At 42.2% G+C, this 25,686-nt stretch overlaps 1 protein-coding gene across 1 annotated transcript in view; it reads left to right on the top strand.

The window, feature by feature from the left end:
• Nucleotides 1-25,686, top strand: part of DNAH9 (dynein axonemal heavy chain 9) — a 311,767-nt gene that overhangs the window by 160,011 nt on the left and 126,070 nt on the right. The window contains exons 37-41 of the mRNA XM_033089991.1: nt 1,005-1,178; nt 1,636-1,843; nt 12,390-12,555; nt 14,271-14,373; nt 19,143-19,382. Coding sequence (XP_032945882.1) covers nt 1,005-1,178; nt 1,636-1,843; nt 12,390-12,555; nt 14,271-14,373; nt 19,143-19,382 — 891 coding nt within the window. The remainder of the gene's footprint in view (nt 1-1,004; nt 1,179-1,635; nt 1,844-12,389; nt 12,556-14,270; nt 14,374-19,142; nt 19,383-25,686) is intronic.

Genomic DNA, 25,686 nt, shown 5'->3' with positions numbered 1-25,686 from the left:
AGATAGCAACATGAGGAGCGCCGTTTCTTCCAAGTGCAGGCTCATTGCCATACACCCAGTTCTCTGGTCTGTGCAGCCTTTGAACTCCATCTTTGTTCGGTCCTCCAGGAACACTTCCTAAAATGCCCAATCTGGGCCTTTTTCCTTTTTAGGATTTTCCCCAGGTCTGTGTCTTCGTCGTGGGTTTGCTCCCCCAAAGGACTGCCGGTAGCTGCAAGTATGTTTGAAGGTGTGTGCATACATGTGCGTATGTTTTAGCTTGGACACAATAAGATGGTCTGAGTGTACGGGGTACACAGCCCTGCCCTCAGGGGCTCGTGGTTTAATCTGTGTGCTTGTAAAGTATGTCTCTGCCTATTCCTTCTGTCAGAAGACCCGTACAGCTTTGTCTCTGCTCTTGAAGGAAACTTAGAAATCTTCTTTTCTAGGATGCTCATGTTGCAGATGAGGAAACTGAAGCACGGAAAGCAGGGATTTGCCTGGGGTTATGTACCTGACTCCCCTGAGTCTTCTCACGTAACCCCCCTGAGCTCCCAGGTGTCAACAGTCACCATTTTATTCTTTCCACCTCTGGCTGCCATCGTGGACATTGCTGTCTCAGGAGCCTAGGAGAGGGGAAGTCTATCTCTCTGGGAGTTCTCGGCCACACTTACCCATCTTTTGGTCGCGGGCTCCCACTCTCCTCCATGTTCTTGTACCTCCCTCCCTTACCCTCCACCCCGAGATGGCTCTGAGATGTGCCAACGCCAGGGAGGCTCAGCTGCGTGGTCAGGCAGGGGCGCTTGCACATGTTCAAGGGCGGCCTCTGCTTAGCTGGGCCTCAGTCAGGGCTGATCCTCAGCAAACAGTGTCCTTCTGGAAGACCTGGTGGTCCATCGAGCAGGCCTACACGAGCAGAAGCATTTTGTGTTCTCTGCCCTGCTCTTCTGCCTAATGCCTGAGCAGCCTGTCCAGGCTTCTCGAGCTCTGGAGAGCCTTGAACTCCAACTGCTTTGTTTTGACAGCTGGTGGACTACCGGGCAGAATTCAGCAAATGGTGGCTGACAGAGTTCAAAGCAGTCAAGTTTCCTTCCCAGGGAACCATCTTTGACTATTACATAGACCCAGAGACCAAGAAATTCGAACTGTGGTCCAAGCTCATCCCCAAGTTTGAATTTGACCCTGAGATGCCTTTGCAGGTGAGTCTCGTGGCTAACCAAGGATTTGCAGTGACTCTGGGAGCAGCCCTTTCACAATAGCCAAGAGTTCTGACCTTGCTAGGAATTAGTCATCGCCAGCTATGCACCTTTTCAGAGGAAATCATAGGTGTGATGAAGTTGCAAGGTTCCCCAAAGGCTCGATAACTTAATTACCGGACCCCACTGTCAACCTGGGGGCCAGAAGGTGATGGCAGGAGCAGAAGTGTCTGAAATACAGGGAGGCAGACAGAGCCACTGGAGGAGGAAGGGGCTGTTCTCCACCCAAAGAATAAGTTACAAGGTAGTCTTACGGGGGACATTAGGGAAGACCCTCCTGCCTGTGGTAGTGAGCTCGCCTGGACAGCAGACTCCGCTCTCCTGAAATGTTCTAGAACATTCTGCGATGCATCTGTTTCTCCCACGAGCCCCTGGCACGCTCATCGTGTTCCCTTTCCAGGCTTGTCTGGTGCACACAAGCGAGACCATCCGAGTGTGCTATTTCATGGAGCGGCTCCTGGAGCGGCGGCGGCCAGTCATGCTGGTGGGGACGGCCGGCACAGGCAAGTCGGTGCTGGTGGGAGCCCAACTGGCCAGCCTCGCCCCCGAGAACTACCTGGTGAAAAACGTACCGTTCAACTACTACACCACGTCAGCGATGCTGCAGGGTAAGGGGCCCAGACGGCATGTGGGTGGTGGAGGGTGTGTCCGAATGGCCGTGTGGCCTGTCACAGAGCTGGGGCAGAGCCAGGTACCTGCTCAGATGGACGGTGCCTCCCTCTCACAGTCCCCTTCTCGCCGCTCCCCTCCTTATTCTTCCACAACCCCTCTGTCCCACTTCTCCAACAGCCCTGAGCATGGCCCCTTTGCCCCATCCTTTCTCCCTACATTCCTCCTTGTCCTGCTAAATTCCTCCAGAGTGGGGAGGTCAGCATTTTGATGACAAAAAAAGCTGCAAACCCATTGAGAGATCTGCATAGGCCTGTAGACGTCTGTCATCTGGTGTATCTCGAGAGAGCATTTCATTCATCCCTCATAGTTTATAGATGGGGAAACTGAGGTTCAGGTAAAAGTACGTGATTGCCCCAGGTCACCACCAGGCGGCAAGGCTGGCATGGCACTTCCAGCCTTCTGACCACACGGAACGTGATTTTCGCTGGGAATTGACACACTCGGCTCCCTGGTGGACATGGGCCCTGCTGGGTGTGACTTCAAGGTCAGGTTCACGACAGGTGTTTTCTTCTCCCTAGAGTCACTTCCTCCTTGATCCTCACAGTAGAGTCTCCTTTACTTTTTTTTGGTATAGAAACACTTAACACATTAATCCTTGAAACAGCTTCCTTTCAAAGAAATGCCCACGCTAACCTCCCAACAAGAGGAGGGAGTGGCAGGGCTGGGGAGAAACCCTGTTCCTATGCCTCACGCTGTATGTAATGGCCTTGCCCTTCCCTTTGTAACCCGGCCCCACCCCTAGGATGCGAAAGCCACGAAAACGGAGGACGTCCGTAAGTTATAAGCCATAGTGTCTAACGTGAAAAGTGAACCTGCACTTTTCCTGTCTGACTACATCATCAGGCCTTAGGCCGGCAGACTCGCAAAGTGGTCTTCACTTGGACCACCACCTGCTCAGCCCGGACCGTTTTTACTGAGCTGATCACTCTGTGTCCCCTGCCCGCTGTGAGCCCAGAGGCAATCATCGTGGTGTGGCCACTGCTCTGCTTCCCCCCGTTCCCACGTGAGAGGCCAGCTCACTTCCCAGCCTCTTTCTGCAGCACTGTGCCCCCTCTTCCAGGGTCCGGGTCCACATGCTACTACAGAGCAGCGCCATCTCTGCTCTGCTCTCTCCCTCTCGTAGCAGCCAAGCGCCGGAAGCTTGATGGAAGTTAAAGTTGTCCCTCTTTCCCCGGCAGTGACAGAGAGCCATCTCCATAGGCTTCATCCACTGCTGGGCTGGGAAATGTTTCACAGCCTCAGTCCCAGTCCAGCAGTGGACTGTAGCGCCCACATGAATGTTAACAAGTCAGACAGAGTGAAACGGGGCAGACTTCCGTGGAAACTTCACTAGTCGGCCAGTGATGTGGGCATCTTTCGTTTAACACTGAAAGAATCCTTCCTCAATGTGTTGTGCTCTTCGCAGTGTTAAACATCTACAAGAATGAAGCACTTTGAAGTTTAATCAGCGTTACATTTTTCTCCAGCATTTTCTTAAATCCATGTAATCAACAAAACCAGTCAAGCCCTGGTCTGTATGTTTGCCCATCTCCCTAGTGTAAATGCCCCCACGGTGACCAGTTGCAAGCTGCCAATGCGACATCAATGAACATGGAGTCCAGAAGAAGCACACCACTCATAGTGTTTCTGTTTTATGGATAGAATAGAGGAAAGTAACCTCAAGGGCATAGATTATGGCAAAATAATTTGGGTGTAATGAATTTTGAATATTTATTACCTTTTTCAATGTAATTCACTTACTTGTAAGTTGACCTAATTTAGTTTTAAATAATGGCTGTGTTTAACAATTAGATTGCAAACTTCCCTCAGTTTTAACAGTCAGCTCTTAAGAGACAGCTCCAGTAAACCACTAGCTTCATCTTTACTCCGTGAGTCCTCAGCCACCATATGCCAGGCAATGTCATAGCCTTCCGTCACGGCCTGGCGCCATCACTTGAGCACCCAGCAGTGGTCTTAAGCAGACTTCACCTGCCTGGCTGGTTCACACTGTAACGCTGTTTGGTCGGCGTAACATAGTTTGTTTCTCTTCGTTGTTCATGGAAAGATATTACCTCTACATTTATTTGCCAGCCTTCAGTCCAGTGACGATTCAGATTACCAGCTCTGTCCATTTACACCAACTATTACTCTTACTTCCAACTACACTAATAATAATGAAGACAGTGGCGATGATAGCTGACATTTCCCAAGCATTCACCCGATACATGTCAGTCACTACCTGAGGTTAGTTATTTAATCACTTAATATTTTACAGCCCTTTAAAGTATCATCCCCATGTTACAGATGAGAAAAACAAAGCACAGAGAGGTTAAATAAGCTGCCCTAAGCCACACAGTAAGTGGTGGAGCCAGGGTTTGAATCTAGACAGCTTGATTTCAGCATCTATGCTCTAATCATTGGGTTATACTGCCTCCCTGGTAAGAAAATACTTTTGGAAACTGCAATAAATATTTGATATTATTATCATTACTATTATCATTAGTAATGGTATTTGAGTGTTCTAGAGGAGTTGTTTTCTAGAATCCTGTTATGATTATATAATGTAAAAAAAAGAACACTTTAAATAGAGATTAAAAATTCATAGCCAAGAAAGAGGAGATGAGCTTCTTACATTGTCCAGACCCCTTGCTCCTACTCTGAGTCCCTCACCTGGCAGACTTTCTCCTTCCCTCCTGTCAGAACACAGAGAATTCTTCTCAAAAAGTCACAGAATGCTGTCAAACAGACCAGGAAGAAACTGGCTACTCACTGCAGCTGGATATACACCGAAACACTTTCTGTCTCGTGTTAATTCCCTGGTGGCCTCTGGGTCTCTTCCCTCCTCTGAGGATGACGCAGCTGTCCTGTCACCTCACCTGTCCAGAACCAACTAGGAACTGGCAAGTAACCCAAAGCCCAGAGTAGCTGGCACATATGTAACATCTATGCAACAAAGCTCCTACCCTGATTCTAAAAAATGCTGACTTCCCTTCCTCAGAACCGCCTTCCTCATCACTCTTTCTGCAGCCCAGTGTTTTCATTGCTGTTTGTACTTAAGCCCTATGCAGCTAAGAAAAGATTGAATCTGAGGTGGTATAGTTAGTCTTAAAGGGCAGATAGTATACACAGACAGAGGTGCAAAATGTGTGTTTATAATATGTTTGTAATGGCAAAAGATGGGAAATAGTCTAATTATCCATATGATGGAATGAATGCTAAGCATTATTACAAAGGATGAGGAAAGTCTCTATGAATTGAGTTGGAACCATTTCCAAAGTTTTGTTGAGTGAGAAAAGAAAGATACAGAATAGTGTATACAGTATCCTGCAAATTGTCTTGTTTAAAAGGAGATGTGTGTGTATATATATATATATATATGAGATATATGTATATATATATGATATATATAAAAATGTACACACACATGTAAATACATATATATATATGTGGATATATACATATATATATATATATATATATATATATATATATACTTACATATATATGTAAAATACATATATAAAATATCTCCAGACACACAAGAAACTGATAACAGCAGTTTCTCTTGGCAAGGGGTACTGGATGCTGAGAGTGGAATGCTGAGAACTGCTTCAACTTTTTAAAAATTATGAACTATTTCAATCATGCAGAAAATAATATAACAGATGCCCTGTACCCACCACCCAGATTTCACAGATGTTAACATTTTGTCATTTTGCTCTGTATCGTAGCTTTGTAAGTACAGCCAACACACCACCCCATCCCTTCCTCCTTCCAGCCCTTCCTTAATCAGACTACTAAACTTTATGTGTATCATTCCAAATTTATAATTTCGGTACATATCGTACCCATGAACGTGCATGGTGTTGTGTGCTTTTAAATTCTAAATATATATATCATACTGTAACTTCCTTTGGCAACTTTTTAAATCATTGTCTGTTTTGATACATGGAGATCTATTTCATTGATTTTCACTGCTGCATAGCGTTCCAGTGTGTGAATAATTCACAGCTCATTTATTCATTTTCCTACTAAAAGGCAGCATAATTTTTAACATTTTCCTTTTAAAAAGCATTTTTAAGTTAGAATTGATATACAATACATGGCACATATTAAACTGTACAATCCAATAAGTTTTGAAAAATTTACCCACCCATGAAACCATCACTACAATCGAAATAATGAACACATCCATCACCTCTGGAAGTTTCTTATGTTCCTTGATAATCCCTCACTCTCTCCCAAACCCCAGCCCACCTCGTGCACCCTGTGCCTAGCAACCACTGATCTGTTTCTGTCACAATATGTTAGTTTGTATTTTCTAGAATTTTTTTATATAATGGAATCATACAGTGTGTACTCTTTTTTTGTCTGGCTTCTATCAGCATGATTTTGAGATTTATCCATGTTATTGAGTGTACCAATAGTTCATTCTTTTCATTCCTGAATAGCAAGATAAAATATGTAAAACACTCAGAATGATTCTTAGCATACATTAAGTGCTTAGTAAATGGAAGATGTTATTGTAATAATATTAAAATCCTTCTCAGATTTAAGAATCTATAAATATTATGCAATAATTTCTAAGCCCCAACTACCAAAACAAAAGGAACATAAGCAAATCCCTTCTTGCTTGACAAATGAATTTAACATAAACTATGCTAAATACAAAAATAATGTTTCAACTTTCTAATGGGCAATAACTCCACCCAGCAGGTCAATTCATCCAGGTCTCCAGGGAGATATTTTGCAGCTCACTCATTCTGCTAGTCCATCAAATACCATTTTTCTCAAAAACAGATTTTATTTTAATAGAGAAAGCAGCTGCTTGATACTTTCTGCATCTCTCCTCTCTCTCATTACATCCAGCTCTAGGGTCTTCATTGAGTACTTTTCTAAACATAGATTCAGAACTCTTTTAAGTACAAACAGGGGCTTTGTTTCCAGGCATTCACATTGCCCACCAGCGTGGATAGCAGATGCTTTATTTAATGTTTATAATATGCCAGGCCTTGTGCTTTAGTTCATTTAATCCTCCCCACCCAATGAGACACTGTATCCATAATACTTTTAACTGCAAGCAGTGGAAAATCTAATGATAGTGACGGAGACAGATTTTTTTTTTTGCAATAAGGAGTCTTGAGGTAGGTAGTTGCTAACGCTAAACCAGTGGTTCAATGCTGTCAGTGCGGTAATATCTATTACAGAATGGTGCTGCTCCAGTCATCACATCCGCATTCTAAATGGAAGGGAAAAATATGGTAAAGGGAAGAGTTAGTGCCCATGTCAGGACATGAAAGCTCTCCAGGAACATAGACTTACGTCTGTGTCTTACCATTCAGTACTGTGTCACATAGCCACCCCAACTGGAAAGGGACTGAAAAGAAGGAAGTTGTAAATGGTGTCCATCACAATGAGGATTGTCTCTATTTTTACACAATAAGAAAATGACTCTCAAAGTCACCCAGTGAGTTCATACCCAAGCTGTCTTGTTTCCTCAAGCTCTGGTGGTCATCGCCTTTGACAAGACTGAAGTCATGCATCTGAGTTTCCATAGTAGAATGCCACCTTTGCTTTTGTTCATCTGCTATCTAGAGCACACGGATATCTTTCCCTTTGGTAGGAAATAGAATGGGCCCGTTAGTCAGTCATTGAAACACTGCGAGTTCAGTTGACTACTCTCCAACAGCTGCACAAGGCAGATGAATAATGCTGGCCTCTCCAGTAGAGAGACAGATCTGTGCTCTGTTCCTCCAGCTTCTCTACACCCCACGGCCCAGTTGCACTGCTTTCATTCCCTTCACCCCGTTACAATTTAATGACCCACCCTTGGCTTCTGTTAAGGGTTAGGATGATAAAAGATAATTTTAAGTTATTTTTATGCCTTCTCTAAAATCTCAGTAGAAAATCATGCCCCATTTGTAGCCTGATAAACCTTTTGTAAGTATTCATGATATATGCCTTTTAGAATTTCATGCCTGAAAAATTTTTTCATACCAAAGTAGAGATGGATTTGTACCAGTAATCATGGGTGACACGGTTACTGTAATTAAACACAGGTTTAGTTCTGCGCTTTCCAGTAGGCAATTTATAGAGGGTAATGTGAGATACGTTTTTATTTGGTTACAGTAACTATGTTTTCTTAGATTACTGGTGCAAAGAAGTTTCTTCTTCAACATTATTTTGGAATCCATTGTAGTCTTTATTTTAATTGGTCTATTTTATAGCTATTCAAATGCCTTAAGTCTCTTCTCATTCTTTTTGAAAATATAAGTAATTTTTTTTAAAATAAAAGATTTGCAATGAGCCACAGACAGGATAGTTTAGAAAGGGAAATGGAGGAGCAATGAACTTGGTCAAGGCATCAGTGGGTTTCTATTTGCAGTTTAGAGAGAATGGGCCAGAGATGAAGCTCTTCACAGTTGTGAGTTCTCTTACTGCCCAACTGCAATTTGAATTATTAGTTCAACAAATATTTGAGTGCTTGATCATACTAATTAGATAGGAGCTCAGGTGTCTGAGTCTTTGTATAAAACAAATCTCCATAACCTGCTCATTAAAAATTTAGGTTGGAAGGGACCATAAAAGGTCTGATCAAACTCAACCTCAAAGGAGCATTGAGCATATATTATTATGGAAAGATAACATTCGTCTGCTTGCCTTAATGTCTTTCAAAAAGGAGATGACACAAAATTAAATCACCAAAGATTTCTCTCTACTGGGTAAGACACTCTGCTTCGAATGGGGAAGGGAGTTTCAAAGTGTAAGGAAATATAAAACAACATGTTTCAGACTATGAAACCATTCCACAAATTTTGATACCTCCAAATTCTGAAACACAATGCAACCATTAAAATCAAGTTTTAGGAGGATATGTATTATCACGTAAAGATGTGTACAATATGTGAAATTTTTTTTAAAAAAAAGCATAATAGCCGAATATGTAGTATAATTCTGATTTTGTAAAGGAAAAGTCTAATAGATCAAGTATTGAAAGTGATGCTTATTGCTCGGTGATAGAATTATGGACAATTTTCATTTTTATTGTGATATTTTTTATGCTTTTTAATCTTTATATAATGAATATGTATTAGCTTTATAATCATGCAAAGCATGTTATTTTTTTGAAAGAATAAATGCAAAGCCCTCACAATATAACTCAAACATCGTAACACGTGAAAAATTAGATAACGTGAAAGGAACGCAGTTCAAACACATGTACATAAATCATGTCAGTGCAGAGTAAGACATGATTAATTACTAATGATCCCTGTCAAAAATATGGTCAGGCAATGAGTTAACTAAACTCGGGATTTCACAAGGGCAGAAGCCATGCTGTAGTAGTGTTTAAGAGGTAGTCTGCAGCGGTAGTTACATGAGGCAACCTGGGGCAGAATCCTGCCCTTGGATAAAGTCCCTTAATTTCTCTAAGCCTCCATTTTCGCATTTGTTAAAGAATCTTTTTTTTTTTAAAGCTGATGATGATACATAATAAGGCTGCCCTTAGAAGTCTATAATGCACTTCACGTCCTCCGTATAGAGCCAGGTTCTGCATACAGCCCCATGGACAAATGAATGCACTGCTCTGTAATAGAATTCAGAAGCTGGAGGAATTGATGGGGCTGGGACGGCCCTAGAGGGGGGTTGGGATGTGAGGCCTTACAAGGACCTTCTCCCCAGTGATACAAAAGAAGCAGTGAAGTTGGCATCCATAGACCTAGATTCTAATTCCACCAAGGCATTCAACCTGCCTTAGCCTGTTTCCATAGTTCTGACATGGGGACAATAAATCTTTCTTTGCCTCTTCATAGGGTTTGTTGTAATCATAAAATTTATTCTTTAATGCAATAAATGTTTTTTGAACATTCTACTTTATGCTAGGTAATATTCTATGTGCTGGGGTTATGACAATGAGAAAAACAGAGATTCCTGGCCTCATGAAGTTTAGAGTGCAGAAGGGGTAAGATAATAAACAATATAACTAAGTAAAATGCACAGGCTATTAAGTGGTAATAAGTGGTATGGAGAAAAATGATCTGGGGACGGGGAATAGGAGGTAGGGGTTTCATTTTAGATAGAGTGCCAGGGAAAGGCTTACTGAGAAAATGGCTTTTGAGTAAATAAGTGCCTGATGGAACTAAGGGAGCAAACGTGCTGTTATTTGGGAGAGAGAAATCCAGGCAGAGGAAACAGCCAGAGCAAAGGCCCTGAGGCAGCAAGTGTGTCAGAAGATGGGTGGCTGGAGCAGATGGAGTGAAGAGGGGGGCAGTCAGAGAAAGAAACAGAGATGCAAGGTTTGTGGATGTAACCAGACTGGCCTTGGCCCCAAGTGAGAAGGGATGCCACCAGAGAGTTTTATAGAGGGCACTGGCATCGTCTGATTTATGTCTCACAAGGATACCCTTGTGTGCTGTTTTGAGAATATAATGAAGGAATCAGGGTGAAAGTAGGAAGACTATTTGGGATGATTTTGTAGCGACCAGGTGAGAGCTGGTAGGCAAGGATGGTAGCAGTGGAGGTGGTGAAATGAGATAACAAATGGGAACCCACTTTGAAAATGAAATTGCTCTTCCAGTGTACAATGGTGGTGAAATAGTAGGGGAGGAACAGCATGAATAAAAACATGGAGGGCAGCTGGTGCTGCTCCCCGCGGCCACCAGCTGAACGCCAAGCAGTTCCCAATGGAGAAATCCAGTGAGATGGCACAAGTGAGCTGAGGGCCCGGTATGGTGGGCTTGACACTCAGGACTTGTTTACGGCAACACAGAACCCAGAAACGTGGTGGAAGGGTCACATTTCTTTATATGCCTCATGTGTTTAGCACCTTCGACATCACCTACATGTTTGCTGAAACTTACACCCACTCTGTTCCTCCAGGTCTGGCTAGAAACAGAGTAACTTGCTCACATTCCATTCTTGGAGCAGAACTTGGCCAAGAAGGGATGGAAAATGTGTGTGCCTTTCCCTGAGGGGTCCTCTCTTTCTCTGGGGCACTTAACATCGTGCTTTCGAGATAATCCAGTGCGTTCCAAGGCCACTTCTTCCTAGCTGACATGCTTTTCTTCTCAACAATCCTTTAGAAGCATAAAGAGCTTAATCATCCAAATTACAGGGTCTGCTTAATTCCAGGGGTTGATTTGAATATCACTGCTTTGGAAGGAGGAGAAACAAGTCTTCCTAAGGAGAGAATTTCCAATAGAAGGGCTGTTCTCAAAACCATGTCCCCAGCAGCCCATTAATTACATTTAATTCTGACAGATCTTGTATATAGTTGTTATATCTTCAGGGGGGAAGAAGGTGTTGGGTGATTAACCGGTTGATAGTGTATGTTAATTAGATGCTAATTAAATTTACATGTAATTCATATTTTAAACACTTAATTTAACTCAGCACCAGAAAATTAGAATATTCGAGCTTCTTGAAGGAACTTGTCTTTCTATCTGTCACCTTCATATGTCTGTTGACACTTTCTCCTTGTTTACAAACTTGTTTTCCAAGAGAAGGAATCAGTTCTCAGAGCATCCAGCTGTAATAGGAAGTGTTGGTTCTTGCAATACATAAATATTTAATTGTTTGATTGAAAAAACTATGTATACCTCCACCCTATTACTTAAGCTTGTTCTAAACAAGTCCTGTCACGCTGGGAAAGGATACTGTTTGATTTCTTCCCTCTGGCTGGATACTTAAAGAAATAGCTCCAGAACAGAGTCTGTACTGAGTCTCCAGAAAGACACCGAGATGCTCTGGCCTGATGATAGGATGGCTTGGGCAGAGCCCTTCAGGATATTGGAAGCTTCTGGGAAATCCTCTGAGGCTGTTGTTTCTCTTCCCCCTCAGGGAAAACCCCAGGCAGTAAACCCTTTGAGAACACTGTTGACAAAGTATCTAATAAGGCCTTTCTTCTAGCCCAGGGGTGGAAGTCACAGCCTTCGTGCCTTCTGCTGTTCTAGGTACAGAAGGCAGGTCACCCAGGGTCTGGTTATTTGTAGATTTCCTCGGGGTTACAATACTAGGCCTTGGGACTGTGAAGGCATCTTCTGTTTCTGGTCTATAAGCAAAGAAAACTGGGACCCCAAGTATAATAGAAGGAGCATGGACTTTCTCATTTAACTGCTCTGGATTCATATCCTGGCTCTACCTTAGAAAAGTTGCTTTGTTCTTCTGAGCCTCATTTCCCTAGTCTGTAAAATGGGATAATAGTACTAACTTTACAGTGATACGATAAGGATAAAAATGAGATAATTCCTATTTGTAACTCCTAACAAACTGCCCATAGCAAGAAGTTCATTGCCTGGCAGATACTGTCACCATTACTGCCAGGTCATTCCAACGTCACCTCCAGGTCGTACAGAACACTGACGTCTGGTATTACAATAGCTGCTGCTGTCGTCGTTTTCATGCACATGCACGCTGCACCGGGGCTCTTCCTTGACTTCTGTACTGTCTTAGTACTGGCATCTGAGGTTTGAACATCCTTCCCTCACTAACTGGCTCTCTCCTCAGCTGTCCTGGAGAAGCCTCTAGAAAAGAAGGCTGGCAGAAATTATGGCCCCCCAGGCAACAAGAAGCTTATCTATTTCCTTGATGATATAAACATGCCGGAGGTGGATGCCTACGGGACTGTGCAGCCCCACACCATCGTCAGGCAGCACCTGGACTATGGCCACTGGTAAGGGACGGGGTCCGGCGGGGGTGGGGGCACGGCGAAGGCAGGGCTGTCTCCTGGAGTGCACTTTCAGACAGGCATTACTACCCACACGGAAAGAAGGTACTGAGTTCTCAGCTAAGGAAAAGAGCCTACTTTTTTCTTCAATTCATCTCAAAAGTTTCCTTCTCCAAACCCCTAAAGCAGAATTAACCACTGCCCTGCCCCCCACCGTGGTCGCCTAGCACTGAGCTGGCATCTCAACACTAGCACCTAACACTGTATAGTGCACATGTCTGCAGGTCGTAACAGCCTTTGTCTCTTCACAGCAACTCACGGGGTCTGATATTATCTCTTGCAACAGTATAAGTGTTAATGGCAAAAGGTCTGAACTTGCCAGGAAGAAAAAAAAAAAAGCAAACAAGTCAGTGATTTGAGACCATTTTGTTTTGACTCACCTTCCTACCTGACGCTGAATCAGCTGCTGCAAAAAAGTGGGGAGTATAAAGCGGGTACTCAGAGATAACTGGAGTTGCAATGGTAACCTGAGTTGCCTTTCATTCATTCCTAATCCTTCGCTGGATGCCTGCCATATACAACCACCTACAATCTCCACACCAGCATCAGAGCAGCTGAACTATCTAGACTGGAAAAAAAGAGTCACACTTACTGGTTTTACTTTGGATTCATGGTCACAAACCTTAAACGGGAAGTAGAAACTTCCTGGGAATTCTACCATATTGCGTTCGTCTGTCTACGTTTCCACTCTCAGAAATGTCCATTTCATCCCTCCTCCCCGCTCCTCCAGCTTCCTACGCCCCCTCAGCTAATGATCACACCATGTCCGTCACTTGCTTCCACGTCTGTGCAACATACTTGCATCCCCGTGCATCCTTTTCTTCCTCCTGTTACATCTTCCCTAAGGCTTAACCACCCATGAGCATCTTCATTCTACCTTCTTCCACCTCCTGAAATCCTTACTTGATCAGCTAGGCTCCCTGTCTCCTTCACATCAGTATTGAAACTCTTATAAATTTCTTCTATGGTGTTATCAAAATCATTTTCTTTTTCTTTCTTTTTTTTTAAGTTTTTTTTTTTAATTTATTGGGGTGACAATTGTTAGTAAAATTACATAGATTTCAGGTGTACAATTCTGTATCACATCATCTATAAATCCCATTGTGTGTTCACCACCCAGAGTCAGTTCTCCTTAAAAATCATTTTCTAATTATAGCTGTGTCTCTCTCTCCCGCATAACCAAGTTCCTTTGTCTTCACTCCCTCATCTCCCACTCACCCTACAGTCCACTATTATTTAGTTTCTATTTCCGGCACTTTACTATACAGTTCTTGTTCAACTACTAACTGAATCTTTATTATGAAGTCTATGAAGTCCAGCAGACCCTGTTGGGTCATCATCTTTTTTATTCTCTCTGCAGCACTGGATGTGGTTGACTGCTTTCTCATTTTGGAAGTACTGACTTTCCTTGCCTTCTAGGCTGCCACACTCCCCTGGTTTTCCTCCTATCTCTCAGTCCATCTTTGTGGTCTCTTCTTCCTATGTTATTTCCATAACTATTGGATCCCTCAGGATTTTGTCCTAGGCTCTTGTCTCTTCTGAATCGCTACCAATGGACTTTGTTTTACTACCCAAACACATGAATTATAGGGGCACAGCACACGTCATCTTGACAACTGGGCCCTTACACAGCTCTCACCTGTGGTTTCTGACTGTTCCAGGTATGATCGGAACAAGCTGTCTCTAAAAGAGATCATGAATGTGCAATATGTTTCCTGTATGAACCCCACTGCAGGCAGCTTCACCATCAACCCACGGCTTCAGGTATGGGAGGAGCCATGGTACTGGGGTACTTGATACTACATTAGCAGGGCTGACGTCACTTGATCATAAATAATAATTGGCCCGTCCCCAGCCTTTTATTTTTATGTTTTCAATGGGATTTATTTGTATTTAAGTAAAAGTAGCAAGTGTTAACATAAGGTATTTTCTTAAGAATATTTATTTTGTACAACCACTTGGTTATAAAGCAACATTTATGGAATGTTCCCTGGGTCCACAGTACCGTACCCACCTTTCTAACTATTATATGCATCCTCTTAAGTTTAAACATAACCTGTGCACTGAAGAAGCATGGCTGGGCAGTGCAGAGCTGTCCCATGTGACAATCTGACATCAAGCAGGAGCCTCTTGGTAAAGAATGTTTTATCTTTCACTCATTTACAAAATGATATTTTTCTTTTTTGTGTGATTATCAACCCCATATGATTTTGTTTTCAATTATTTTTTCTTCTGATGCTATGAAAACAAACCAGTTAAAACTAAGCAGTGTAGCAATATAACTAACCCAATACATGGGACATTATATCTTACATAGGATGTTTTAGATGATACTGATGTTTTATAGTACCTATCTGTATACTTTGGGCAATAAAAAGTTAGAAATATGTAAACAAACATTAAAAAGATTTTTCAGAAAGTTGATGCATTGGTTTAACAATCACAAAAACTTGGGTTTATTTCCTTTCCAGGAATACACTGAAATAGTTTCATATTAAAATAAAAAGTTCTTACTGCCCTTATTTTTTATTTCTATTTTGTACATTTTACGTAACAGAATTATCCTGTAATTTTATTGCTAAAACACTATTACTTGGTTAAATATAATTATCAGATTTTAGGCTGACTTTGCTAGTCTCATTCACGTTTCTGAATATTGATTATTTCACTGTACTTTTCCGCACATGTGCTTATGGTAAAGATCCAAAAACTTAAAAGGATGTCATTGGTAATAATAAATGTACAATTGATTAGGACAGTGACAAATCTTAGAGATTAAAGTTTTTGTTGTTATAAGAGCCCTGACTATCCTGTTATGTTAGCTGTACAGAGAAGCATTTGGGGATGGAATAATGCAAGAAACTATAATGCATGCTTATTTGACTGCTAGAAATTCTATCATGTGATGCATCAGCGATGTTTCATTTATTTTTGCTCTGATCTTTATTATTTCCTTCCTTGTACTCACTTTGGGCTTTGTTGGCTGTTCTTTTTTCAGTTCCCTTAGGTGTAAAGTTAGACTGTTTATTTGAAATTTTTTTTGTTTCTTCAAGCCTGCATTGCTATGAATTTCCCTCCGAGAACCACTTTTGCCGTTTCCCATAGATTTGGGGTCATTGTGTTTTCTTTTTCGTTTTGTCCCAAGGTATCTTGATTTCCTCCTTGATCTCACTGTTGATCCACTCATCATTTAGTATCATGTTATTTAGCTTCCATGTGTTCGTCTGTTTTTATTTTCTTGTAATTGATTTCTAGTTTCATACCATTGTGGTCAGAGAAGATGCTTGATATGATTTCAGTCTTCTTAAATTTATTGAGAATTGTTTTGTGGTCTAACATGTGGTCTATCTTGGAAAATGTTTCCTGTGAACTTGAAAAGAATGATATTCTGCTGCTTTTGGGGTGAAATGCTCTAAAAATATCAATTAAATCTCTCTGGTCTAGTGTGTCTTTTAAGGCCGCTGTTTCTGCATTGATTTTCTGTCTGGAAGATCTGTCCATTGGTGTCAGTGGGGTGTTAAAGTCCCCTACTATGATTGTATTACTATCTATCTCTGCCTTTATGTTGGTCAGTATTTGTTTTATATATTTAGGTGCTCCTATGTTGGGTGCATAGATGTTTACTTGGGTTATGTCCTCTTGTTGGATTGATCCCTTTATCATTATGTAATGTCCTTGTCTCTTATAGTCTTCTTTTTAAAGTCTATTTTCTTCTATATAAGTATTGCTGCCCCAGCTTTTTCCTCATTTCCATTTGTGTGAAATATCTTTTTCCATCCCTTTACTTTCAGTCTATATGTGTCCTTCGATCTGAGGTGGGTCTTTTGTAGACAACATATGCATGGGTCTTATTCTCTTATTCATTCAGTTACCCTATGTCTATTGATTGGAACACTTAATCCATTTATATTTAATGTGATTATTGATAGGTGCATGGTCATTGCCATTTTATTATTCATATTTTTTATCTTCTTTTGTTTGCTTGTTTGCTTGTTTTCCCCCTCGTCTTCTTAAAGAAGTCATTTTAACATTTCTTGTAATACTGGCTTGGTGATAATTAATTCCTTTAGCTTTGTCTTGTCCAGGAAGCTCTTTACCTCTCTTTCAATTAAATGACAGCCTTTCTGGGTAGAGTAGTCTTAGTTGTAGGCCCTTGATTTTCATCCCTTAGAATATTTCCTGCTGCTCCCTCTGGCCTGCAAAGTTTCTGTTGAGAAGTCAGCTGAAAGTCTTATGGGAGCTCCTTTGTAAGTAACTAGTCGTCTTTCTCTTGCTGCTTTTAGGATTCTCTCTTTGCTATTTTAATTATAATGTGTCTTGGTGTGGGCCTGTTTGGCTTCATCTTGTTTGGGACTCTCTGTACTTCCTGGGCTTGTATGTCTATTTCCTTCTCCAGGTTAGGAAAGTTTTCTGTCATTATTTCTTCAAATAGGTTCTCAATCCCTTACTCCCTCTCTTCTCCTTCTGGTACTCCTGTGATGTAAATATTGTTACACTTGATGTTTTCCCAAGGTTTCTTAAACTATTTTTTTTTAATTCTTTGTTCTTTTTGTTATTCGGATTGAGTGTTTTCTACTACCTTGTCTTATAAATTGCTGATTCCATCCTCTGCTTCATCTAGTCTGCTGGTGATTCCTTTTAGTATATTCTTCATTTCAGTTATTGTATTCTTTATTTGTGACCAGTTCTTTTTTGTGGTTTCTATGCCCTTTGTTATGCTTACTATCTCTTTGTTGAAATTGTCACTAAGTTCCTCGAACATCCCTATAACCAATGTTTTGAACTCTGGTAGGTTGATTGCCTCTATTTCATTTAGTTCTTTTTCTAGAGGTTTTTCCTGTTCTTTTATTTGGGTCATATTTCTTTGTTTCCTCATTTTGGTTGCCTGTCAGTGTTTGCTTCTATGTGTTAGGTAGAACTCCTATGTCTCTCAGTCTCTGCCAGGTGGCCTTATGTAGTATGTGTCCTGTATTGTCCAATGATGCAGTCTCCCCGATTTCCTGTGTGTGTATTACAGGAGTGTCCCTGTGTGAGTTGTGTGTGTTCTCATGTTGTAGTTGAGCCTTGAATAATTTTGGCACATCAGTGGGTGGGATTGACTCTCAGGCTGACTGCCTGTGAGATGATTGGCTACACCCACAATGTATGAGCTGCTGTGTGGGGGCTGACCCCTCAAAGGAGGATTGTCCCCAGTGGCTTTTGTGCCTGTTGAGACCACACTTTGGGTGTGCAGCTTGAGGGGCTAACTAGGTACTGCTCTGGTGTGGTCTGAAGCCAGCCTCTAGTTGTGTTGTTTCTGGTGTCTCTTAAGAGGGGCTCCTGTGCAGGCCAATTTCAGCCTTGTCTGTGACTAGCTCGGGGCTACCTGGTAGGAGCTACAAAGCTATATGTGGTTGGCTGCTGCCTGTGGTGGACCTCAAGGCATGTGGGGGTAACCTCGCTGTGAACTGAGGCTGTCTGCCACCAATAGTGGGCCTGGGGCAGCTTTCCAAAAGGCCCAGGAGCCAGTAGGTCTGTTGCCATCTGCCAGCTGCCCATATGTCTCAGCCACTGAAAGAGACTCCTTAGGTGCACAGGCCAGGCTGGTTAAGTCAGTGCTGGTAGTACCCCTGGTGATGTAGCACTAGCTGGGCGGGCTGGGTTCCCAGGGAGTCCTGAGGCACTGCCAGTGGTTTTTACAAAGTTAATGCAGATTCAGTTTTTGTGCCAGTGCTGAGCCTGTGGCCACTCCACAAAACGCTCTGGGAATACTGTGGTCAGTTATCGTTCACTTTTCGGAGGTAGGGAGGGACCTCCGCCACCAAGGTGTACCTCCTGCTGTTCAATCACTATCTGTGGGTTTGGGGTCAGCCTATTTGGTGTCTCCATCCCTCCTACCAGTTTCAATGTGGCCTCTTCTTTATATCCTTAGTTATAGGGCTTCTGTTCAGCTAGTCTTCAGATGATTCTTGAGGTTGTTATGTAATTTAGTTGTAATTTTAATGTGATCCTGGGAGGCAGCAAGCATAGCGTTTACCTAATCCACCATCTTGGACCTTCTTCTCCATCCAGCCTTTTTAGAGTGGTAAATGTTACAGGATGCTGACTTGTATTTCTAGGAAGACAGAGAAACTCCTAGACCCAAAGTCATGGAAGCTTTTAGAACTGGAATGTGCCATACAGTTTGTCTGAATTAACTCATCGTTCTGAGCAAGGAAATTTGAGACAGATGATATGACTCTTTCAAGGTCATGTGGATACTCAGTATCAAACTCGGGTTTGGATTCAGATTCCCTGAGTTCAAGTTCACTTCACTTCCTACTACCCCATAGTGGCGTCTTTGAGTCAAGGTGCAAAGCCCATTATTCTCCCAGTCATGTTAGGTTCAATCTAAATTTGGGTTTGATGTGAAAAAACGTGACCAGGCTATAAAATTCAAAGCCCTTATAAGAATTCTTCATTGTTTTCTCCAAATTCAGAACAGGTAATTTTTATTCTATGATAACGGATATCTAACTCAGACCACATCCACGTGCCTCTGTTTCCTTGTACAGCGTCACTTCAGTGTGTTCGTCCTCTACTTTCCGGGAGCAGACGCCCTGTCCTCCATCTACAGCACCATCCTGACTCAGCACCTAAAGCTTGGAAACCTCCCAGCATCACTACAGAAATCCATCCCCCAGTTGATCAGTCTGGCCCTTACCTTCCATCAGAAAATTGCCACCACATTCCTACCGACAGCAATCAAGTTCCACTATATCTTCAATCTCAGAGACTTTGCCAACATTTTCCAGGTGAGTCCTTCTGCTCTAAGACACCCTAGGAAGTTTAGTGATAACCCGGTGCCTCACGTTCTTAGTAAAATAATCGTTCATGCCAAACTTGGGAAAGGCACAATTCATATGGAGTCATGAACATAAACAGGTAAACAGAGCCGTGGACTCCATGAGGAAGGATTTCAACAAAATAGAGTTCTGTTTGCTGATTAAATTATATCCCAGTACGCAGAATGCATTGCTGAGTTAGTTCCTTCAGGCGGGAGAAGGCTCAGCATCTTGGAGATAATGTTCTATAATGATTCCAGCATGCCTAGGAAAGAAAATGGCTCGGGAGAAAGAAAAACTATTTTGCAGTCCTTAGTGGTAAATCCATTGCTGTTGGGATGAAAAAGAATGTCCCCAAAACCATGAAGAATAGATCTGTTTCCTGAAGAAGCCATGTTGTAATATTCCTAAGACATCTGTCAACCCCTGGGACGCCTCTGTCCTAAACATTCCAAGTTCATTTCCAGGCCAAAGCCATTTCCAGTCCTTCCAGCTGCTTATCTGTGCAGTGATGGCCTGTTTCTGCTTGTTGCTTCGAGTTGCGTGGCTCTTCACTATCGAAACCTCCAGAGGGCAAGGTAGCAGACCCTGGCCCTCCCGTCCCCTTAGTCAGGTACAGCGTCCTCACATGGTGACGTCCACAACTCTCCCATCCTGGACAAGAATCTGCACAAACTGCTTTTCAGGGAGACCCCTCCCCAAGATGGCACTAAGCCATTATTGAGGAAGGATGCCTTTCACACCGAGCAGAGGCCACACCTGTAGGGAAAGGTCAGTGAGGTCAGGGAGTGAGGCACAACCCTCCAGGGGAACACATGTATTTGGAATTAATTACCCAGCCACTACCTGCACAGGTAGGACTCTGGGGAACCTGAGAATAGCAAGTCCGGACCCTGAGGACTTAGGGCCTGTGTGGTCCACCCAGGACTCTTGGTTGTAAACGACAGAGAAACCTACTCAGCATTAAAGAGTTCAAAGGTACAAGAGTGATGCCTCAGAAAGGCTGAAGCTGAATGTGGAGCCACTGAACCCCACCGCATGGTCAAAGCCCTGAAAACACCTAAGCTGGCTCAGGACGGCATTCCTGGATGGATTATGTACCTGCCCAATGTTACCTCAGTTAAAGGTGAGGAAACAGGGACTCACAGAGATTGTATAGATTCACCTAAGAGCACACAGCCAGCCAGTGAATGAGCTGGAGTTAGAATCTAGGTCTTTCCATTCCTGGCCTGGACCCCTTTCCACCGCATCCTTCTGTCCTTCTCATCCATACATGCTTCTGATGAGAACACCTGGACGATGATGAAGTTTGTGTGTACCCACTTTTACCTCCCACTTATTGAGTCTTAATTGAGAAAGGCATTTGTTATCACACAGTCCCTCTCCTCTCTTAAATCACACTGCAGCATGGTGAGGTGAGGGTATTACCATCAACATTTTCCAAGTGACAAAAATAAAGGACTTAAAGCCATTTGATCAAATTCACATTGCGTACAGTCGCAGAACCAAAGGACGAGGATGCATGAAGTCTCTTTTACCAGAAGCACCCAGCCCTCGCTCCTGCCTGGACAGGAGACTTGTCACCCGTACGACCTGAGATTTATATTCATGACAGCCCTTTGGGATATACATTATCGTTCAATGTAACAGAGATTCAGAGAAGTTACCAGCTAGTAGATGACAGCGTAAATGGTGATGGAGGTAGGAAAGTGTAAACAATGTTAGTGGAATAACAGGCCGTCTGGTCCGGTGGGAATGGAATGTGATGTGGAGGGGTTGGTGAGAGGTGAGATTGGAAAGTCATTTGAGACCAGAGTGAGCACGTGTAAAAAGTCCAGCTTTAGGCTGTACAGTAGCTAGCATTTATTAAGCACAGTGCTAAGCCCTTTACATCTATTAGCTAATAATTTAACCCTCACAACAACCATGTAAGGTAAAATACTGATTACTTCCGATTTAGAAATGACAAAACTGACACAGACAGATCAAGTACCTTAAACATGATGACATAACTGGTAAACAGCAGCTCTGATATCCCAAACTAGAACCTTCAGCCACACTGTGCAGGGAATTTGGGACAACAGAGGCTTCCTGAGGAAGGAAGGTTCTACTCCAGCCTTGTTTCAGTGGCAACTGGTGTGATGTCAGAGAAGAACCAGGGAGAGGAGCTGCTGGAGTGGGGGTGAGGCTTGTTCCCCCGACCTGTTTCTCTGCCTAACTCAGCCTGAGTGACATCCCCAGGAGCTCTGTGTCCCCGCCAGGCTGCTCTGCAGCCTGCCAGCTGTCAGCCACCTGCCACAAGGGAGGGAAAGTGCATCCCCCACTGGAGCGTCTGCCTCCCTTCAAACACACAGCCCCTCACCTTCCTCCTGAGGGAGCTTGACCACAAGTCCCCCTGCCTCCCTTCAGGCCTGCCTGCTTGTCTAAAGGCCTGACTGACAGAGAGCTTAAGGGGATGATTGAAAGCCCACTAGAAGACAGGCGCTCTTTCCCTCCATCCAGCTTGATCTAAGGCTCAATAATTCAGACCGTGTCTGCACTTCTCTCACTCTGTCTCGGTCAGGACAGAGTTTGATGGTGCTCTGAGTAGCAGAAATCATTAACCGTTCCCGTCTCAGTGTTATACATAACTATCTAAGATGGTGCAAAGTTTGTACTTGACGTGCTCACACTGACTCGGCCCTTAATTGTCAGCCAGCCTGAGTGTTTGGCTATAACAGGGCTTATAAACTTCAACTGGTGGCACACGTCACTGTAACACACAGCCGTAGAAGTTGGGATTCCTGGTTGGTGCTTCTCCCTGCCCTCCACATCTCATACATGGCTGATACCTAGGAGAGCTGAGAGGAAAGATGATGAGATACACATGTTTGTTTGTCTCCTCATTTTGGCTGCCTTCCTGTATTTGTTTCTGTGATCTGCTGCATCTCCCTGTCTTGGTAGAGTGCCTTATGTAGTAGGTGCCCTGTGGGGCCCTGGCGCAGTCTCCCTGTTCACCTGAGCCAGGTGCTCCAGGGGTGTCTCCTGTGTGGGTTGTGCGTGCCTTCCTGTTACAGTTGAGCCTTATTGCTCTTGGCACATCAGTGGGGACGATAGACCCTGAGGCTGATTGGCTGTGAGGACTGGCCATGACTGCAGTGGAGGAGCTGTTGTGCAGGGACTGACCCCATGGAGCAGGATTCGCTTTAGCAGGGCTCTGGTGCTTGCCAAGTCCACCCTTTGGTTCTGTCATTTGTAGCCCTCATTGCATGGTGTTCTGGTGTGGTCTGAAGCTGGCCACCAGGTGTGTTGGTTCTGGGACTTCTTAGGAGGGGCTCCAGTGTATGATGCCAGGGTCAGCTGCTGCGTGTGTTGGTCCAGGACTACCTGGTAGGAGCTACTAAGTGATATGTGGTTTGTAGCTATCTGTGCTGGGCTTGTAGGTGCCGGGGAGTGGTTATGCTGTGAACCAAGGCTGGCTGCCACTAGGGCCAGGCTTAGGGCCACTTAGCAAGAGGTGCAGGGCACGCTGAGGCCAGCGGCTGTTTGGCCCCTCACTCCTCAGGGGGGCTCTCCATATCCCTCCTAGTTCTTAACTACCACACGTGGGTATGGGACCAGCCCCTTCCGTGTCTTTGCCCCTCTTGCCTGTCTCAGAGTGGCTTCTTTATATCCTTAGTTATAGGACTTCTGCTCAGCTAGTCTTCAGGTGGTTCTCAAGCATAGTTGTTCTATAATTTAGTTGTAATTTTGATGTGGTCATGGGAGGAGGCGAGCACATTTACCTACCCCGCCATCTTTGATGTCATCAATTTCTAAGTTATTGGCATAAAATTGTATATAATATCCTTTATTATCTTTTAAATGTCTGTCGTATCTGACATTATGTCCTTTTTCTTATTCTGGATATTGATTATGTGTGCCTTTTCTGTTTTCTCTTTTTATCTTCTATCAGCCTTAGTAGGGTGATAATTGTGCTAATCTTTTCAAAGAAACTGAGAAGTTACCAATATTTTGGCTTTTACTTTGCTGACTTGACTTCTTTATTTGACATCTGTTTTTTAATATTATTAACATTTACTCTTTATTATCTCCTTCTTCCTACTCACTTTGGGATTGGGGTTAGTTTGTTCTTCCTTTTCTAACTTCTTGACATGGCTATTAAGATCATTGTCAGCCTTCCTGGTGTACTGACCCTTTTCTCGTTATTAAGTGTCCTTCTTTGTATCTAAAAATGGCTCTTGCTTTAAAGTCAACTTTTTATGATATTGGTATAACTACTCCATATTCTTTTAGTTTCTTTATGCTATATTGTTTCCCAGCGTCTTCTTCCAGTTTTGTTTTGTTTTTTGTATTCTTCTATTTAAGGTATATCTCTTAAAGGCAGCATACAGTTAGATTTTTTTTAAAAAAATCTTGTCTGATAACTATTGCCTTTTAATTAAAATGTTTAGTTCATTTATATTTGATGTTATATAATAATATATTTAGGATTAAATCTACTTTATATTGTTTTCAATATGTCCTACTTATTCTGTTTTCTTTTCTCTAACTTCTTGTATTCTATTAAACTAATTCTATATCTTTTATTCTTTTATTTTCTCCTTCTGTTAGCACATCATACATCCTTTTACTATTCATCTAATGGTTCCCAAATGCATCCTCTTATCCTTTTGCTTTTATAAATCAGTACTTCTATCAATTGCCATACAATGAAAGGCTCTTAGAACAATTGACCTCCCTTCAAATTTTATGATACTGTTATTCAATTCAATGCATATTGAAAATCCGTAGTACAGTAATACCTTGGCCTTAGTGAGTCAACATTTATTTACACTGATCTTTATTCCTGTTACATTTCTGTTTTTCCATTTAGGATCATTTTCATTCTACTGTAAGAATTCCTTTACCATATACTTTAGTTTATATCTGATAGAGAAGAATTTCTCAGTTTTCATTTGACTGAAAATCTATTCATTTCTTTTTTTTTTTTTAATTTTAGAAGGGGATTTAGAATTTAAGTTGGTAGCTATTTTTTTTCTAGCACTTTGAAGGTGTCGTTCCATTGTCTTTCTGGTTTCCATTGTTTCTATTGAGAAATTCTAAGTCTTACGTTCCTTTGAGAGTATACATAATTGTTTTCACTTGCCTGCTTTTAAATTTTTCTCTTTGATTTTCAAAAAATTTCACTATTATGCCTAAGGTGTTTAAGGTGGTATTTTTATATTTATTCTGCTTAATTTTTGTAGCACGTTTGAATCTGGTTTGATGGCTTTTCTCCATTTTAGAGAAGTTAGAGCTAATATCTCTTTAAATATTGGTTCTGTCTTTCTCCTCTACTTCTGGTATTCCTATAAATGTATATGACCTTTCACTGTGTCCCATATTCCCTTACATTCTTTTCTTTTTAAATTTTTCTTTTTTTCTTCTGTTTGTGATTCAGTTTGAATATTTTTGTGCTAATCTCTCTTCCTGTTCACTAATTATCTTTTGAGCTGTGTCTATTCTTTGTTAACCCCATTTTACAAGTTTTAATTTCACTAACTGTAATTTAGGAGTAATTTTTAATCTGAGAATTTCCATCTGATTCATATTTTAAAGTTCCAGTTCTATAGTGAAATTCTTTACCTTGTCATGGAATTTCTTGGTCATATGAATTGTAGTTTTGTTAAAGTTTATATCTGAAATTCCCATACTTAGATCTTCTGTGGGTCAGTTGTTTTTTTTTCTTTTGTTTTGGTCATATCTCCTGGTATTCTCAGTAATTTTTATTAAATTGCTGGGCATTCTGAGCTTTGAAATGTGCAGATTATTTGTGGGTGCGTATAATGGTATTTTTCTTCAGAGATTACATATTTCTGCTTCTGGCAAGTAGTTACCAGGAATTGAGGAGATTGAAGTTGGTCTTTAGTTTCTGTGAGGACTGACTCGTTTGTTCACTCATACTCCTAATGTATAACAATTTGACAGGGTCCCTTGGCGTCCATAGCTATGATTTCCTTCTTGGTAATCCCTGAACTCCACTTTTCATCCTTCCTCCCTCATGCGATGAGAAAACTTTGCTCTGTGTCTTAACTAACCTCTCACTTGTCTCTGTCACTTCAGTTTCTGAACCTATAAGCCATTGCTTGTGAATTAGCAAATGTCTGAAGAGAAAAAATGGTACCAAATTTTGGGTTCATGTCTCTGTTCTCTTCTCTCTAGTGTCTTAGCCCCTCCAGTCCTCACTGCCTGGGTTACTCTCTAATGCATCTAAAAAGATAAAGCCTTAAAAAGAATTTTTGTATCTTTTGTA

The sequence above is a fragment of the Rhinolophus ferrumequinum genome, chromosome 21 (genome assembly GCF_004115265.2).
Source record: "Rhinolophus ferrumequinum isolate MPI-CBG mRhiFer1 chromosome 21, mRhiFer1_v1.p, whole genome shotgun sequence".
In the NCBI taxonomy this organism is placed as follows: domain Eukaryota; kingdom Metazoa; phylum Chordata; class Mammalia; order Chiroptera; family Rhinolophidae; genus Rhinolophus; species Rhinolophus ferrumequinum.
The sequence above is the reverse complement of the archived record's forward strand: the minus strand, read 5'-3'. Positions and strand labels throughout refer to the sequence as shown.